The 16,621-nt window shown below is 52.5% G+C and overlaps 1 protein-coding gene across 1 annotated transcript in view; it reads right to left on the bottom strand.

Annotated features, from left to right (window-relative positions):
• Positions 1-8,343: 8,343 nt before the first annotated feature.
• Mrgprf (MAS related GPR family member F) overlaps positions 8,344-16,621 on the bottom strand; it is a 9,398-nt gene continuing 1,120 nt past the window's right edge. The window contains exons 2-3 of the mRNA XM_050137784.1: positions 14,380-14,494; positions 8,344-10,154 (exon numbers count right to left, since the gene is read on the bottom strand). Of these exons, the coding sequence (XP_049993741.1) occupies positions 9,171-10,154; positions 14,380-14,427 (1,032 nt within the window). The 5' untranslated portion in view covers positions 14,428-14,494 and the 3' untranslated portion in view covers positions 8,344-9,170. The remainder of the gene's footprint in view (positions 10,155-14,379; positions 14,495-16,621) is intronic.

The following is a 16,621-nucleotide window of genomic DNA, read 5'->3' as shown; positions in this document are numbered from 1 at the left end:
CTCTCTCTCTCATGCACACACATACACACACAATGTAATAAAAACAAGAAATTTAAGGTTATACTCAGCTGCATAGGGAGTTTGAGGCTAGCCTGGGCTACATGAGACCATGTCTCAGAAACAAAACAAAAACTTCCTGTGCTGGTCCAGGTCCAGCTCCTCTATCAGCAGCTCTGACCATGTAAATCCTGGGATTGAATTTAAGCTATCACACTGTGCAGCAAGCCCCTTAACCCTGGATCCACTCTCTGAAGCCATTGGGCCTGTGGTCACTGTCACAGCAATCACAGGGAGCACATGCTGCAAAAGCAGAATGCCACGTTTGTCACGGCCACACAGCTGCACTTCTGGAGGTTCCCCCTGAGCTGGGGAGAGGGGAGAATGTGCCCTCACTGGTGAGCCCAGCAGCAGGCACAGTGGGGATGTGAGAGTGGGTAGAGCCACCCTCAATGGCCTTCCCTTCCTAGGTCTTGGTCAGGGCCTGTGGGTGCCTGTTGGACTCTTGTGGAACTATTGATCACTCAGCTTTTGGGGGCCTCTAGGCTAATTTGGGGGTTCTTCTAAGAACTTTGAACCTGAGGCACAGCTGAGAACCACCCCGACCCATGCGAGCTACTGCTCTCCTAGCAGAGGGTGAACACGCCTCCGGGAAACACTCCAGGAAGAACGGGATACTGCTTGTGTTGTGAAAGTACCACCCATGTCCTTGGGATATTTGTCCTTCTGACCTGGGAATGGTCCCTGCTGCCCTGTCCCTTGGCTCTGACAGGCTGATAGCACTGAACTTCCCTTCAGGTACGAGTGCCGTGTCGTTCATGTGTCTCCATTCCTTAGCTCCATTATTGAGCTTCAAATAAATATTTCTGATTTTTTCCTAGCCTCTCTCTAATTGCTTTTGTTACACACACACACACACACATACACACTTACACACACCACACACACATTAATACATACTACACAAATTCACACACCACACATACATCACACACATATATTCACATACACACATTCACACACCACATATACTCACACACACTCATACATTCATACCACACCACGTTCACACACACCACACAGACACACACACAATCCGCTAAGCTTGTTCAGTGTTGTTTGCATGTAAGTGATTTGGGGTCTGATCACTTGGTGTCAGACAACCCATCAGTGGGCTCCTCCCTTGGGGAAAGTGTTTTTCTCTCTCAGCATCCCTTAGATGCCTGTAGTTCTTTGTCTAGAGGTGGGGCCCCAGAGACTTCCCCTTCCCACGTTAGCATGTCCACTGGTATTTGCCTTGTTCACGTCTTATTTAGGCAGCCATATGGCTTAGGTATCATGTTTGAAGCGTCCCTAAAAATATGTCTGATTTTAAATTGTTCTGGGCCATAGTAAACAAACAAATAAATAAATTTTGAAAGCATTTTCTTGGGCCGAGGACACGATTCTCTGGCAAAGCAATTGCCAGCATGCAGGAAGCTCTGGAGCCATTCTGGAGTGGGAGTGCATGCTTGTAATCCTAAAACTTGTAAGACTGAGACAGAGGGATCACTAGTTTGAGACTAGTGTGGGCTTCTTATAGAGTTCCAGGCTTTGGGCTGGAGAGATGGCTCAGCTGTTAAATGCTAGGCTCACAACCAAAAACAGAGTTCCAGGTCTGGGTTACATAATCCAGATCTCAAAGAATAAAATAAAATAGCAAAGAGAAGGGAAAGAAAGAAGAGAGAAAGGGAAGAAAAAGGAAAAAAGTGAAAAGGAAGGAAAGAACCTGGCATGTAGCTCAGTGGGTGATATGTTTGCCTGACACGCTCAAAGCTTTGGGTTCCACGCCGGACTTACAAAAGCTGGGTGTGATGATTCCCAGCTGTCATCTTAGCACTTACAAGGCGAAATCAGGAGGATTAGATGTTCAAGGTCATCCTTTGCTACATTGGGAGTTTGAGTCCAGCCTGGGCTATAAGAGATCTTGTCTCAAAACAACAGTATATTCTCTGTTCCCAGTCTTATGCTCCAAAATGAGACTGAATTTAGAGTTCATTTTGACATTGGAATCTCTCTCTCTCTCTCTCTCTCTCTCTCTCTCTCTCTCTCCCTCGTTTGTGTGTGTGTGTGTGTGTGTGTGTGTGTGTGTGTTGGGGAGCAGGAGGTCTGGCGGGGGGCGGAGAGCATGCTCAGCTAGCTCTGCCTTCACCTGTTCTTTGTCAGCTGAGCATTAAGATTCAGGACTGTCCATCAGCCTCAGTGTCAGGCTGAGTTCATGGGCTTCCAGGTCTGTCTCTTCCCTAACCTGGTGTCTTGCTCTTCCCGCCCTTGCCCTTGGTCTGCGGTTACCTCTGGTCACACTTGACACACCCCTGAGCCAGTTTTCAAAGCCCGACTGGAGAGGCTGAGACATCTGCCTGGGTCTTTGAGCTGCCCCGGCAGAGCCAGGCTCTCACTGATTCTAGTGGGTCTTGCACTGCTGTAGCCTCCCACCTCCACCCAGACCGTAAAAAGAAACAAACCTTCAGGTGGATCTCTGAGTTCGAAGCCAGCCTGGTCTACAGAGCGAGTTCCAGGACAGCCAGGGCTACTCAGAGAAACCCTGTCCCAAAAAAAAAAAAAAAAAAAAAAAAAAAAAAAAAAAAAAAAAAAAAAAAAAAAAAAAAAAAAAAAAAAAAAAAAAAAACAATAACAACAAAAAGAAAAGAAAAGAAACAAGCCCTTCACCTGCTCCTGGATGTGTTCATCTGTCCTTCCGAAAAGGGTGCTGATTCCTCTTGGCTCTGGTCCCTGGAGGTGTCCACAGTTCCCCTGGACCGGGGATTTCAGCTGTTTCGCTGCTTTTCTGGCTCAGTGTCTCTTCCACTAAGCAAGGATACCACTGCTCCCAACCTCATAAAAGCTTTGATTTGGGGCATCCCATCCTCAAGGACCTTTGCTCCCTTTGAGAAGTGTGAGAAGGAGCTCCAGATATAAAGGCAGGAAGGATGCCCGCCTGCTCTCTGGAGACCTGGGTCCACAGGAGCCTAGCTGAAGGCTAATGGGCCTCCTAGCACGGCCTCCCCTACTCCACCCAGGCCCCCTCGAGGCTGGGGGCTTTGGGGGATTATGGCGAGGACCACCCCTTTTAGCACCATCCTGGCCGCCCCTCCCTTCCCGATGCCTCAGAGCATTAGGAGTCGCATCATGGGTCTGGGAGTTGGGGTGGGGCCTCAAAGAGAAGGGGTTCTGCGGGCTGGGAAAGACCATTATGGGCACCCATGTGGAGGGATGCTCAGCTAATAGACTTAGCCAGCTGGGCTTGCTGAAGGCAGGGAAATAGAAGCACTCAACGGGAAGTCTGCCATCTTATTCTGGCACTTGTAAGGTGAGGGATTATATGGTTCAGGCAACTTCACTGTGCCTCAGAGTCTTCACCATAGGTTGGGTATTGCTCCCTGACCTCCAAATCCCAGCGAGACGTGAAGATCACACACCTGCTCTTGGCTCTGGGTGGTGACCCCTTCTTACATTGGCCACTTCCACTTTTCTGCTGGACCCCAGAAGGCAGGATGCAGGCTGACGGCACTGGGGTCCAGGAGTTCCTGGAGCACCTGCACTTAGCCACACCTGAACTTTTTAGTAGTCTAAGCCTATGCATTCGTGTGTGTTTTTGTGTGTACGTGTGTGTGCGTGCGTGTGTGTGTGTGTGTGTGTGTGTGTGTGTGTGGACTGATGAGATAGCTCAGTGGTTAATAGTGCTTGCTGGTCTGGAATGGTGGTGCAAACCTTTAATCCCAGCACTCATGAGGCAGAGGCTGGTGTATCTCTGATTTTAAGACCAGCCTGGTCTACAATGTCTTGAAAAACAAAACAAAGCAAAAGGAATGCTTGCTGGAGGATCTGAGTTCAGTGCCCAGAATCAAGAGTCTTACACTAATCAGCAACTCCAGGTCGAGAGTGTCTGATACCTTTTTTTCTGTCCTCTGAGGGGAGCTGCACACAAATAATATGCATGCACACACACATGCACGCACACACACACATGCACACACACACACAAACTAAATAAATCTTTAAGACGAAATGGAACACCAACTGAAAAGCCACCCTTCTCCACCTTTCCACAGCAGCTTTACAGGCTCACACCCTGGTGCCTGGCCTTTTACATGGGAGCACGTGGGTGCTGGGAAACAGAACTCGGGTTCCCACACTTGCACAGCGGGAACCGTACCGACCGACTGACTGACGCATCTCCCCAGCCCTGGGGCTCATATTCTATGCCAGGATTCTTTTAATATTTATTTATTTATTATGTATACAATATTCTGTCTGTGTGTGTATGTCTGCAGGCCAGAAGAGGGCGCCAGACCTCATTCCAGATGGTTGTGAGCCACCATGTGGTTGCCGGGAATAGAACTCAGGACCTTTGGAAGAGCAGGCAATGCTCTTAACCACTGAGCCATCTCTCCAGCCCCCTATGCCAGGATTCTTTTAGTTGTTATTTATCACTTATTTACATTATTTTTAAATGTGTGTATGTGTGTCTATCTGTATGTGGTGGTGTGCGCTTGAGTGCAGACGGCCACAGAGAGCAGAGGTAGCAGATTCCCCTGGAGCTGGCTGTGACTCAGCTGATGTGGGAGTTGGGAGTTGAGCTCAGGACCTTGGAAGAACAGTCATGCTCTTAACCACCGAGCCACCATCCTTCCTGCCCCCTGTGCTAGAGTTCTTAAATTAAACCCCCTTTTCCACATCGGCACATTTTTGGTTCAGAATCCTTAACCGATGGCCTGGAGAGACGGTTCAGGAGTTAAGAGCACGTGCTGCTATTGCAGAGCACCCAGCTTTGGTCCCAGCACCCGTGTCTGGCAGTTTACAGCTCCTGTAACGCTAGCTCAGGGCAATCCATGCTTTTTAGGGCACCTGCCCGCACATCCATAGCCCCCCCCCCCCCCCCGCCATAGGCACATTAAAAAAAATAATCCTTAAAAAAAACAAGAAAAAAGAAACTTCAGTCAGTTCAACGTCTCCTTCCCAGGGCTCCTCTGATGGGAAGGAGAAGAAGCTGTTTCTAGAGTAAGCAGGAAAGAAAAAAAAAAAAAAGATGAGGGACTTAGAGAATGTTACTTGAAGCTGGATCAGCAGTCTTGAAGCCAGGGTCCCTTCTGGAGTTTTCTGGATAGGGATCACTAAATTTCTTTACACAAATCCCATGCACTACCAAGAGGCATTAACAATGTTTCCATCCGGAGACAGAGAAAGGCCTGTTGACTGGGCTGCTTGACAATCGCGTAAGGCAGTGTGGGCACCCTGGGCCCAGGCATTGGGGGTTTGTTCAGTGACTCAGGAGGTGTGAATGGATTTGATCGTATGTTCATTAAAGTTCCAGTTTAATTAATTACAAAGGCTTTTAAAACATCATGTGCCCAAGTAGGTGAGTCTCCTCCTGAATTGTCAGGAAACCCCAAGCTGGCAGCTGACTCATCCAGTTTTCCATGAGTTTCGGTTTTGTAAACGGCTCCTGGCTGTTTCTGAGTTCTCCAACTTTTGGCTCCCTGCTGGCTTACAACAGAATGTTTTTGCACTCTGTGGTTCGATGTCAGAAGTTTGCCAGAGCGTTTTCCTTGCCAGCCTGTCAGAAGGCCCCTTCTCCGGGCTTTCATCTCTCCTTGCCTCTAAAGGAGCCCATCTCAAACATATGTGGATGACAGACAAGATGGCTCAGCGGGCAGAGGTGGAGCCTGCTGACAAGTCTGATGATTACCTGAACGTGATCCCTGGGACCCCTATGATAGAGAGAACCGACTCCCACAAACTGTCATTTGACCTACACATGTGTCACCCACCCACAAATGAATAAGTAAATGTAAAAAGATGGTGAGTGGTAGGGGAAGACCCTTAATGTTGCTCTCTGGACTCTATAGGGATGTGGATGTATACATGCACACGCACACTCACATGCGCATGCACACACACACATATATGGGGGGAGAGGAGAGAGAGAGAGAGAGAGAGAGAGAGAGAGAGAGAGAGAGAGAGAGAGAGAGAGAGAGAGAGTGAGGCAAAGATATAGAGAAACACACACAGAAAGACAGAGACATTAAGGCAAGGCTGCAGAAGCACCAGTATCCCTTGGTGTGGTGGGAGCTAAAGAGAGGGCAGAGGCCGCTCACAGCCATTTGTCTTTGCAGAACACTCTGTTCTTGGTCTGCAAGCCTGCCAGACCCAACTGGGTTCGCCTGGGGCTGTGATAGCCAAGTCCACTCCCAGCATCTCCCAGAATCTGACTCCTAACACTTTGCTGACAAGAGAGTCAAGGTCAGAGGTCACGGTGAAGAGCTCTGACTTCCTGCAACTGGTGTGAGCAGCCTTGTAGAGACACGCAGAAACCTACGGGAAATGATCAGCCTGTAAGCACAGTCGGTCCTGATCGTCAGCTGTGTGTGTATGTGTGCACATGTGTATGCACATATGTGCATGTGTGTGGAGGACAGAGGTCAGCGTGTGGTGCCTTCCTATTTCACTCTTTGCCTTCTTTATCTGAGATCTCCCACTGAATCTGGAGCCTGATGATTGACCTGCCATGGAGCAGGATCTTCCCATCTCTGCCATCCCAGGCCTGGGGTCACAGGCATACCCCACTGTGCCGAGCTTTTGACATGGGTGCTGGAGACCTGAATTTATAGCAAGAACTTTGCTAACTGAGCTGCTGTGTGGTAACAGATCCCCACTTCTCCTTCCCTGTGTGGGCTCAGCTGCATGTCACCACTCCTGGAGTCTGCTGGGTGGAGGACGGTCCTGTGACTAGCAGGTGGCAGGTCTCTACCTTCCTGAGCTCACTCTTGGCCTTTCTAACTTCCCTTGTCCTTCCTTTGCTCCGTCTGACAGTGTACCCTCTTCTTGTTTGCTTTTGCAGAGCTGCTGGGTAGCAGGAAGCATAAAAGGCACTGAGTGCCGTCGGCCCTGTGGCCCTCTCTCCACTCCACCCGTCTCCGAGTCACGTGCTGGTGGGAAGTCCAGCTGAGTAACAGCCCTCACAGCTGGGTAGTACTTTAATAGGAGCTGGGCTGTGGTGGAGAATGGCTTCACTCCTGGTTGTCAGGGAGAAAAGGCTGCAGTATTTGGGGAGTCCTGCCTTTGTAAAACACCCAGAAAGAAGGTGGCTTGGGAGAACTGTGGGGGACCCTTCATGCACCTGCTGGTCCCACCGCTGCCCAGCCTCTTTGCAACCCACTTAAATAATTAAACACCAGGGGAGGGTGGAGGAAAGGGGTGGGTCTCCGCGGTTTCCATCCACTTAGTCCTCTTGCTTCTTCTCCATTAGCACAGAGTAGGGGGTCTGGGGAAGGGCAGAGGAGCTCTAGGGCTAAGGGTTGGTGGGGGAGTAGAGAAAAGCCTCCTCTCCCACAAGACTTGGACCAGGGCACAGAATCACCCCACCCACCACTGCAGCATCCCCAGGGTGGGTGCTGTCTGCACACAGGCCCCGGGTTATGAACCCGAGTTGGATCCAGGTGGGAAGGCCCCTTGTAGGGGCACAGCTCATTCCCAGGGTTTCAGGAGTGAGGACGTTTAAGGAGAGATTTCCCAGGAATGGGGATTGACCGAGCTCTGGGGAGCCAGGGGACTCTAGGTGGCCCCTCAGCCAGGCACCCCAGGACTCTGAGTAGTTTCTACCCACATGGCACTGAGATCATCAGTCTTTTTCTAGAGCTATGGTCCTTGCATGTTCTCAGTGCTCTACTGCAAGGGTAGAGAAGCCCCTCCCTTGTCTCTCAGAGTCTCTGAGCAGAAGTGGGGAGGGGCAGAGGGTAGCAGACTTTCTCAGCCAGGCACAAGAGAAGGGCAGATAGCTTTGCCTACCTGAAGCTCCTGGAGTCACTTGCTCTGTCCCACCAAGAGAGCTCTCTTTGTTTAAAGGAGCAAAGGTGGCTTGTGGCCTGGAGGGAATCGATCCCTGCAGTTGGGGTGATGGGCCACTTGGGGACACAGCTTTGTGGAGTTAGATGCTCCCCTCCAGGGTTAGTGCCACAGTCCCTGGCCTGGGATTGTGTGGCCTAGAATGAAGCTCGGTGAACTCAGGCACTGGTGGGCATGCCGCTCACCCCTTCTCTGCCCCCTGCCCTCCTTGGCTTCTCGTAAAGGAACACAGCTCCCTCAGTGACACATTCTTACAGGTCACAGATGTCTACATATAGACAGACTCGGGCAGAGCAGAAGGCATCCCAGAGCTGTGGCCAGACAACCAGGAGAGATCAGAGTTAGAGGAAAAGGACTGATGGCCACCCTCCCTGGACTCCAGCTGCCCCTGGCTGCTCTCACTGTGGGACACGGAGATATAGAGAAGACGCTGGGCACTGAATCTGCTTCCTCGTTGCAAGATTTAAAAATGTGTATTGATATATACTTTATTATCTGTTATAAAACTTCCTTTGGCTACACAGGCCACTGTGCGGGATGACAAATGGCACCGTGGTGGCAGCCCCCAGGGGACCAGAATGGAACCAGAGTCCTCTTTGAAATGGGCACTGGAGATCAGGGACGAGTAAGCAGCTGCCGCAATGGACCACAGTGACCTGGAAGACACCAAGTGCGCGTCAGCTGCCCAGAGTTGGCTGGGGGTGTCAGAAAAGCAGTCAGCTACCCAGAGCGGCAAAAGGTCCTTTCTGTCTCTCGTGGTTTGCCAAGGCCAGACCCTACCCCGTTAAAGTCACCAAATGACTCATCAAAGGGACAGGGACTTGTCTGCAGGTTACAAGGCAGGTAGACAGGACCCTCTTCCAGATAGCACCATTCTCTCAGGTTTGCTCAGATGCTGCCTTGGGAGACTGAACAACTCCTTGCAGGTAGAGCTGAGGCTGGGGGCCCAGTAGTGGTGATGATGACCGAGTCATGTTTGGGGAGGGACGGCTGAAGAGGCAGAGGTGGCCTTCATCTCCCTCACTGTTGAGCTTCTGTGGAGGAAGGACCCCACCACACCGGTAAGGGCAACTTTGGTACAGTGACTCACAGAAGCAGAATGGCTGGGGATCAGAGGCCACAGGGTCAGTCTCTCAGCCACGCCTGGCCAGAGGCAGATGCTTTGTGCTAGAGGAAGCTCTTCTCCCTGGCGGCACAGGGACAGCTGCCCTGCTTCTGCCCTTTGGGCAGAGCGTCTCTGGAAGTTACTGGCCGCTCTCTGCTGCGGCCTTGCCCCAGACACTGGCCTTTCACGATGCATTCCCAGAGGGGCACTGCATCTCCATGGTGACTGTGTTAGGTGTGGTGCTAGCAGTGTCTCCGGGCTCTGCACCATCCCGTAGAGCCCGCTGGAAGACTACCCTGAGAGGTTCCCACAGGCGCTGAGACTTGTCCCTCCCAGCCAGGAAGTAGACGATGGGCTTGGCGCTGCTATTGATGCAGATACACAAGTCAGTGACGTACTCGGGGAAGGGGGCGGGGATCTGGAAGACCCAGAAGAGGAACCAATCTATCCCCAAGTAGATGGAAGACACAAGGAAGACCGAGACAATAGCCAGGACCACATGGTTGAGCTTGGCAGAGCGCTGGCGGCGCCGTGCCCGGCACTCTACATGCAGGATGAGTGCCAGGCAGGGGAGTACCATGAGTGGGCAGAAGAGAAAGAACAGCAAGATGCCCAGGGAGATGTCCATGTCGCGGCACGCTGTCCCTGAGGCCTCACGGCCCAGGAACATACAGAAGTAGTTGTGGATGCCAGTGACCAGGAAGGACAGCAGCCAGAGCAAGGCACAGACCCCAGCAGACAGGCGCTTGGGCCTCCGACGCCAGTACCAGTTGGGAAAGATGACGGACACGCAGCGTTCGGTGCTAATGGCTGGCAGGAGGCTCACACCGGCGAAGAACGCACAGAGCCCCACGATCCGGGACACTCTGCGCACGTAGTCTGGGAAGGAGCCCAGGAAGGCCCCCGTGTTCAGGAGGGCAATCACAGCCTTGCTAAAGAGGTAGATCCCATCAGCGCTGGCCAGGTGCAGGAAGTAGATGGAGAAGGGTGTCCTCTTGATGGAGAAGCCGAAAAACCAGAGGACCAGGCCGTTACCCACCAGGCCACACAGGCAGAGCAGCAGGAAGATGTAGTTTGTGATGGCAGGCGGAGGGGGAGTGGCAATCTGTTCAATAGTCAGGAAGCCTCTGCTGTAGAGCTCCTGAACCTCGCTCACACCAGGACACATCTGTGTGGGTGCAGAGGGAAACATCTGTAAGGCTGCCTGTACGTCCCTGGGCCTCAGCAGGCCTGTTCCTGTACCTGCTTCCATCTGCTACCCAGGGGGCAGGGTCTGCAGGTTCCCTGGCTATGGAATGACTGACAGACCAGAGCAGAAAGAGCCCCATTCCAGCTGATGTGAATACTGGTTCTCGATTCTAGAGTCTGCAGGATGGTGTCACCACAGGGTGACCAGACAGTGGCTCTGGGCTGCTCAAGGGTCAGCCGGGTCCAAATGTCCAAGTGCAAGACAATAGCAAGCAGAGGGTGGGGTGATGGTTCAGTGCATAAGGTGCTGGCTGAGCACTCTTGAGGACCAGAGTTCAGATCCCCAGTCTCCCTGTAAATGTCGGGTGGGCACAGTGACCCTCCTGAGGTTTGAAAGGCAGAAAGGGGATTTCCCAGAGCAAACTGGTGAGATTAGCTTACAGGCGGCTCTGGCTTTAGTTGAGAGCCCTAGACTCTGGATAAAGGGCCTGGGAGGGATCAGGAGACTCTGGACGTCAGCCTTAGGCCTCCACATGCACCAACATGTACACATGTGCCCGTACACAGCTGAACACACACATTCACGCAGACTCACACACCATGCACCCACTCACACACATTCTTTCTTATACAATATTCCCTGCTACACACCAAGTGCACACATACACCACTCTCACACTCTCACACACTCATACCCACACACCCACTCATACACGACTCATACCACATATACACACACCACATCCTTATACCTCCCACGTCCCCACACTCACACACAGCACACACATACATACATCACACACTCACACACACCACACACTACAAACACTAACATTCACACACACCACACTCACACACACTCCACGCACCCCACACTCACACACCTCTCTCTCGTAGACACAGACATACACACCAACACACAGAGGAAAAGCTAAGCAGTTTTTCCAGAAGGGAGGAGACCAAAGAGACAAGACATGCAGGGCTCGAGCAGAGATTAGATGTGGGAAGGGACAGTGACTACTTAGGGTGGTCGGGACAGCAGGAAGGTGATGACATCGGTGTGGACTGTGGGATTGTGTCCGTAGAAGCTTCCTGACCACGGAAGGTCTGTGGGGATGATGGGAATGCCCTGTCCTCAGATGTGCAGTCGCTTTGGGGGAAAGGGGTCTAGTGTCCACAATTTATTTGCAAGTAATAATGGGGAAGAAGTTCATCTAGGAAAAGGTTCATGTGCTATGGCATTCCCACATGCACACACATACCACACACACAGCACATACACAGCACATACACACCACAGACACACACGCAGACACCACACACTCACACACCACACACGCACCACACATACGACACCACACACACACCATACACTACACTACACACACACCACACACTCACACACCACATACACACCACACACACGCAGACACCATACACGCACCACACACCACACATATGACACCACACACACATACCACATACACACTTATACACCACACCACACATACATACACTCACACACCACATACACACACACACACCACACCACACATACATACATGTACACACCACACACACACACACTACACTGCCCCCCCCCCAATTTTTTTTAAAATATTTATTTATTATGTATACAATATTCTGTCTGTGTGCATGTCTGCTGGCCAGAAGAGGGCACCAGACCTCTTTACAGATGGTTGTGAGCCACCATGTGGTTGCCGGGAATTGAACTCAGGACCTCTGGAAGAGCAGGCAGTGCTCTTAACCACTGAGCCATCTCTCCAGCCCCCCCCCCCCAATTTTTAAAGAGGACTGGAGATAAAGTTTGGTAGCAGTGCTTGCCCAGCATGCGGGAGCCTAGGGTCCAATCCCCAGTACTGAATAACAGATCACAGATGGTAGATGTGTGCGCAGTCTGTTCTTGCAATTCTCTAGCAAGTTGTTCCTTTAAAACACGGGAATACTTATTCCTAGAGAAATAAAATTCCTGGTAAGGAGTGTGGGGTGGGGCAAAAACAAAAGACCCTGGCCATAGCTGGAGTAGGACTCTCCCAGACTTGGACCAGAGGGCACGGGGATAAGAGACAGCTGCCCTCTACTGGACTAGGGCTGCCTTTGGGGGCTCCAGGGATATCCGGGAGGGAGAGGCTTGAGGAAGGGGGTCCTTCTACAGGCTTCAGGGAGGGGCTCAGTATTTCCAGCTGGGCAGGGCAGAGATCAGTGCAGCTGAACACCAGTCCTGGCCCTGAGGGCTGAGGCTGGGTCAGAGCTCAGAAACCGAGAGCAGAGACGTGGCAGCAAAACCAAGGACACCCTTCCTAGCAAAGTAAGAGGCCTCTGTGCTCCAGGCAGAGGGTACGGAGGACCTGTGGACGGCGTAATAGTGCCTCCCTTTGATCCCAGGGAAGCCAATCTATACGTGACAACATGAAAGAGTTGGATATTTCTGGGTTGACATTTAAACAACTGTGGGAGCCAACAACACGAGCCAGCTACACGCTATTCTGTCTCAGCTCTGTTTTGTTTTATAAATTTTTTTTTATAAAATTTACTTATCTTTATTTTATGTTTATTGGTGTTTTGCCTACAGGTATGTTTGTGTGAGGGCATCAGATCCCTTGGAATGGGAGTTATAGACAGCTGTAAGCTGCCATGTGGGCATTGGGAATTGAACTCAGGACTTTTGGGAGAGCAGCCAGTGCTCTTAACCACTGAGCCATCTCTTAAGCCCTCTCAGGGTAGTTTTGATCCCTCTCTCTCAGTGGCAAAGTTGTCCTGTGCACACTGCTTCCCTTCCCTCCTCCCTGCAGACATCACGAATCTATCCCAGGTCTTTCTCCCTAAGTCTAGTATCTGTTTTTATGGTTCAAAGAAGTAGGAAGGTTCTAGGGGCAAGATCTTTCCTGCCACCTTCCAAATGGCCTCGCAGAGAGCTGGGCCCTGAGAAAACGCTTTGTGTTTCTCAGTGAAGAGAAGTATCCTCTGTCCTGGCTGTGTCAAGAGGAGTTTACAAACTAGGGGTGCTGGCTAAACTTAGGGAGACACTGTTTTGTCAGGACAAGTTCTTTATGGGGTTCTGCTTACTACCTGTCCACCTCTAAGAATTCACCGGCTAACATCTCCTGCCCACCCCTAACCCTGCTTAGTTTTCCTTCTGCTCCTCTTTCTGGGAGTTGATCGTTTATTGCTCTGGGCCCAGATGCCTGCAGAGCCCTGTCCCATAAGGACCATCTCAGCACTGGGCGCTGGGCTGCTGGGCTGGGCAGGGCCCTCTGTGTATCACCCAGCTGGAAAAAGTCTACAGTCCCCCACTGAGTGTTGGGCGGGCACTGGTGAGTCATTAGGCAGGAGCCCTACACTACCGTGTGAAACACAGCTCTGGAGTCTGCTGCTGCCTCCCTCTTCTCTAGGGACTATGGGATGCCCCCTACCATGCCCAGGCACTGCCTCCTGGGCTGATGCCCCCTAGCATGCTCAAGCACTGCCTCCTGGGCTGCCACCATTCCACTGTGGTCCCTACAGAAGGAAGGAAAGGACCAAGGACACGGTGGGGATAGGGAGTGAGGATGGGAGAGGGGAAGGAGTCAGTTATCCTGATATAAGTCTTGGTTTTCTCTAGTCTAGGAGGAGCTGGAATAAGAAAATAAGTCAGAGGGGTTCCCAGCTTAGGAAGGGAAGTCCACACATTTCCAGGGAGAAGCAAGGGCACGACAGAAAGTGATGGGTCAGCCCAGGACCTTGTCCAAGCTTTAGGTGAGGCTAGCACCATCTGCAGGCTTACATCCATGGCTCATGCTCCCAGACTTGGGGCAACACTGGCCGTGGGTGGCTCAGAGTAGTACACACAATGGACATAGGGCCACCATGGAACCAGCAGAGTCTCTCTGACGTGGTCTGACCATAGTGAATAACGATTGCCCCATCTCTGTCGGGAAACAGGGAGGAAGTGAGACCTTCCAGAGCTGACAAGCCATGACCCAAAGACGGCATGGAAAGGGACTTTCAAGATGCCCAGTACCTGCGTTTTCCTCACTGATGACGACACTGGCCTCAGAGAAACCAGTTAACCAGGGTCAGGCCACAGAGTCCAGATGTGTCTGCTGCTCACTAGCACCCAGAGCCGGAGGGCAACATGGAAAGTGGACTGTGACCCCCTCCCAACTACACCCGCCCACAGACCCAGACCTGTCCACGGCACTTGCCTTGTTCTGGTTGGTGGCATGAGCCTCCCAGGAGCAGTTTCCGGCCATCTTCAGGACTGCGGGGTCCAGGCTCCTGTTGGGAGCTCACAAACCTATGTCCCTGCCTGTCAAGAGCCTAGAGAGAAGGGAGAGTGAAGTCAGCACCAGTCCCCCAAGAGCCTCCACCTCCCAGCCCACCAGCCCTAGCTCCCTAGGCCTTCAGGCCTGTGGCTCTCACCTCAGAGGAAGGGCTAGCCTGGCTCCCGCTGAGGCGGGGGCTTTATGCCTGTCCTGCCCCTCCTGTCTGTGGGCTCGCGTTCAGACCCTGCCTGGCTCCTGGAGCCCCACTACCACTCCCTGTGGAAGATGCTCTCTTTTCTCTTCTCATTGAACTGCAAGGTGTGTGGGCCAGAACATTTTGAGCAACTTTCATGGCGGGTTCCCTTGCATCCGCTTCTGGAGCACCTCCTTTGTGTTCTGATGGAGGTCTCTCAGTCAGTCGGGTGATAGAGGGCAGATTCTTTCTGGCAGAGGGGCTTCCTGGAGGAGGAGGCTTTTGTCTGGGTCTTGCTTTATCATGGTCTTCATCTTAACTCTGGAGTGGGCGTACATCCCTCCTTTTGGTAAAAGACAGGGTCTCAGGCAACCCAGGCTGCCCTTGAAGACGACCTTGAATTTCTGATCTTCTTGCTTACCGGGATTAGGGGCTGAACCACCATACCTGGGCTCCAGCCCAGGGTTTGGTGCATGCTAGGCAAGTATTCACCAAAGGAGCCACATCCCCAGCCCTTCATCCTTCTTTGATGGAGCCCTTGGTCCCAGAGACACACTCCTAACCAGGGCACACAAGGAAACTTCACAGATCTGTGTTCTTGAAGACCCTGTGGCTGCCCCCCAACTCCCATCAAGGTTCACTAGGAGGAAGCAAGTCGAGAGGTTGTTGAGGTGGCCCTGGGTGCCAGACTGGATGTGGGGAAGTGGGGCTCAGCCTCCTTCAGCCAATCCGGAGGCCTGGGGATGTGTTGGGTGACAAGATAGGGCGGGGACCCTGCTTGGACTGGTTCACCCTAGCAACAGCGAATCGATAAACCCACTCTGAAGATCGTGGAATTGCGCACCCCCAGCCTGCACTCTGCCCTGAAGGCAAGCACCTACCCCTCCCACAGAGCAGGTGGAACGTTTGAAGCTGTGACTCAGGACACAGCCTGGCTACAGGCAATTAGACCCTCCCCTTCCAGGGATGTGGGCAGCGCCCTGCTCCACCCCTCATAAATTCCTTCCTCGAGCAGGGCGGATCCCTAGTCGCCACGCGTGGCCACTGCCTCCTCCTTCCTGGATATGTGGCCCTGGTAGCTGAGCCCACCATTGGCTGCTGGGGTGTACGGTCCCCGCGAGTGACACGCCCCCTCTTTAACTTTTGGCCACTTTGCTTAGCAGGGGCCAAGGAACCGGGTGGGGTCTTAAGCCACACCCTCAGAACCTCATTCTGATTGGATGGTGTACAGAGGCACACTCCAGACCAGGGTTCGCAGAGCCCCTTTCCCCCTCCCCCCCGCGCCCCGTTATCCTGTCGGCCCTCTTGTGTGCATGCTCCTTCTGGTACGTTTGTACCCCGACTAACAGTGGCTCATCGTGGGGCCTGCGCGGGCATCCCAACTGGGGAGCACGTTTTACGTAGGCCTGAGTGATGTTCGTGCAGAGAGCTTGCAGATTGCTGGTGCCGCAAAGTGTGCCCCCCTCCTACCCAGGTGTCATTTCGTCGCTATGCAATGGTGCTAGCCCAGGTTTTCCTGGCACCTGCACTCCCAGAGGTAAACACCCCCTGCACCCTCCGTTGCTGTCACTCTTCCAGACACGTGCTACTCCCACTTTCTCCCCAGTGATGCTCTGACCCAGGGAACCTTTCATCCCACCAGGCTTCACGCCCTCTGGGGCAGGTGAGTATGCTCCCTGATCACCTCCGTGACTGCTTTGATCTTTACCTCGTCCATCTCCTACCCCAGATCATTTGCAAAGTGATCCTCTCACGCAGAGAGACCCAGAAGCCAAGTGGACCCCAGATGGGCCATATTGAAGACATGTGTGCAACGTGTACGGGGATGCATGTGAGTGCACGTGCTCACCCAGGATCTGAGCCGGGACAGAACCAACTCAAAAGGCCACCATGTCTGTATCCTTGGTCCCTCCCCTCAAAACGGTGGTGTTTCACCCATCCACCTGCTTGGCCTGATGGGCGGGGGGGGGGGGGGGCGCCCACCCCGGG

Source organism: Alexandromys fortis, unplaced genomic scaffold (genome assembly GCF_014885135.2).
Source record: "Alexandromys fortis isolate MF-2015 unplaced genomic scaffold, M_Fortis_MF-2015_v1.1 scaffold_3, whole genome shotgun sequence".
NCBI classification, from domain to species: domain Eukaryota; kingdom Metazoa; phylum Chordata; class Mammalia; order Rodentia; family Cricetidae; genus Alexandromys; species Alexandromys fortis.
Note: the sequence above shows the minus strand (reverse complement) of the source record. Positions and strands in the feature narration are given on the sequence as shown.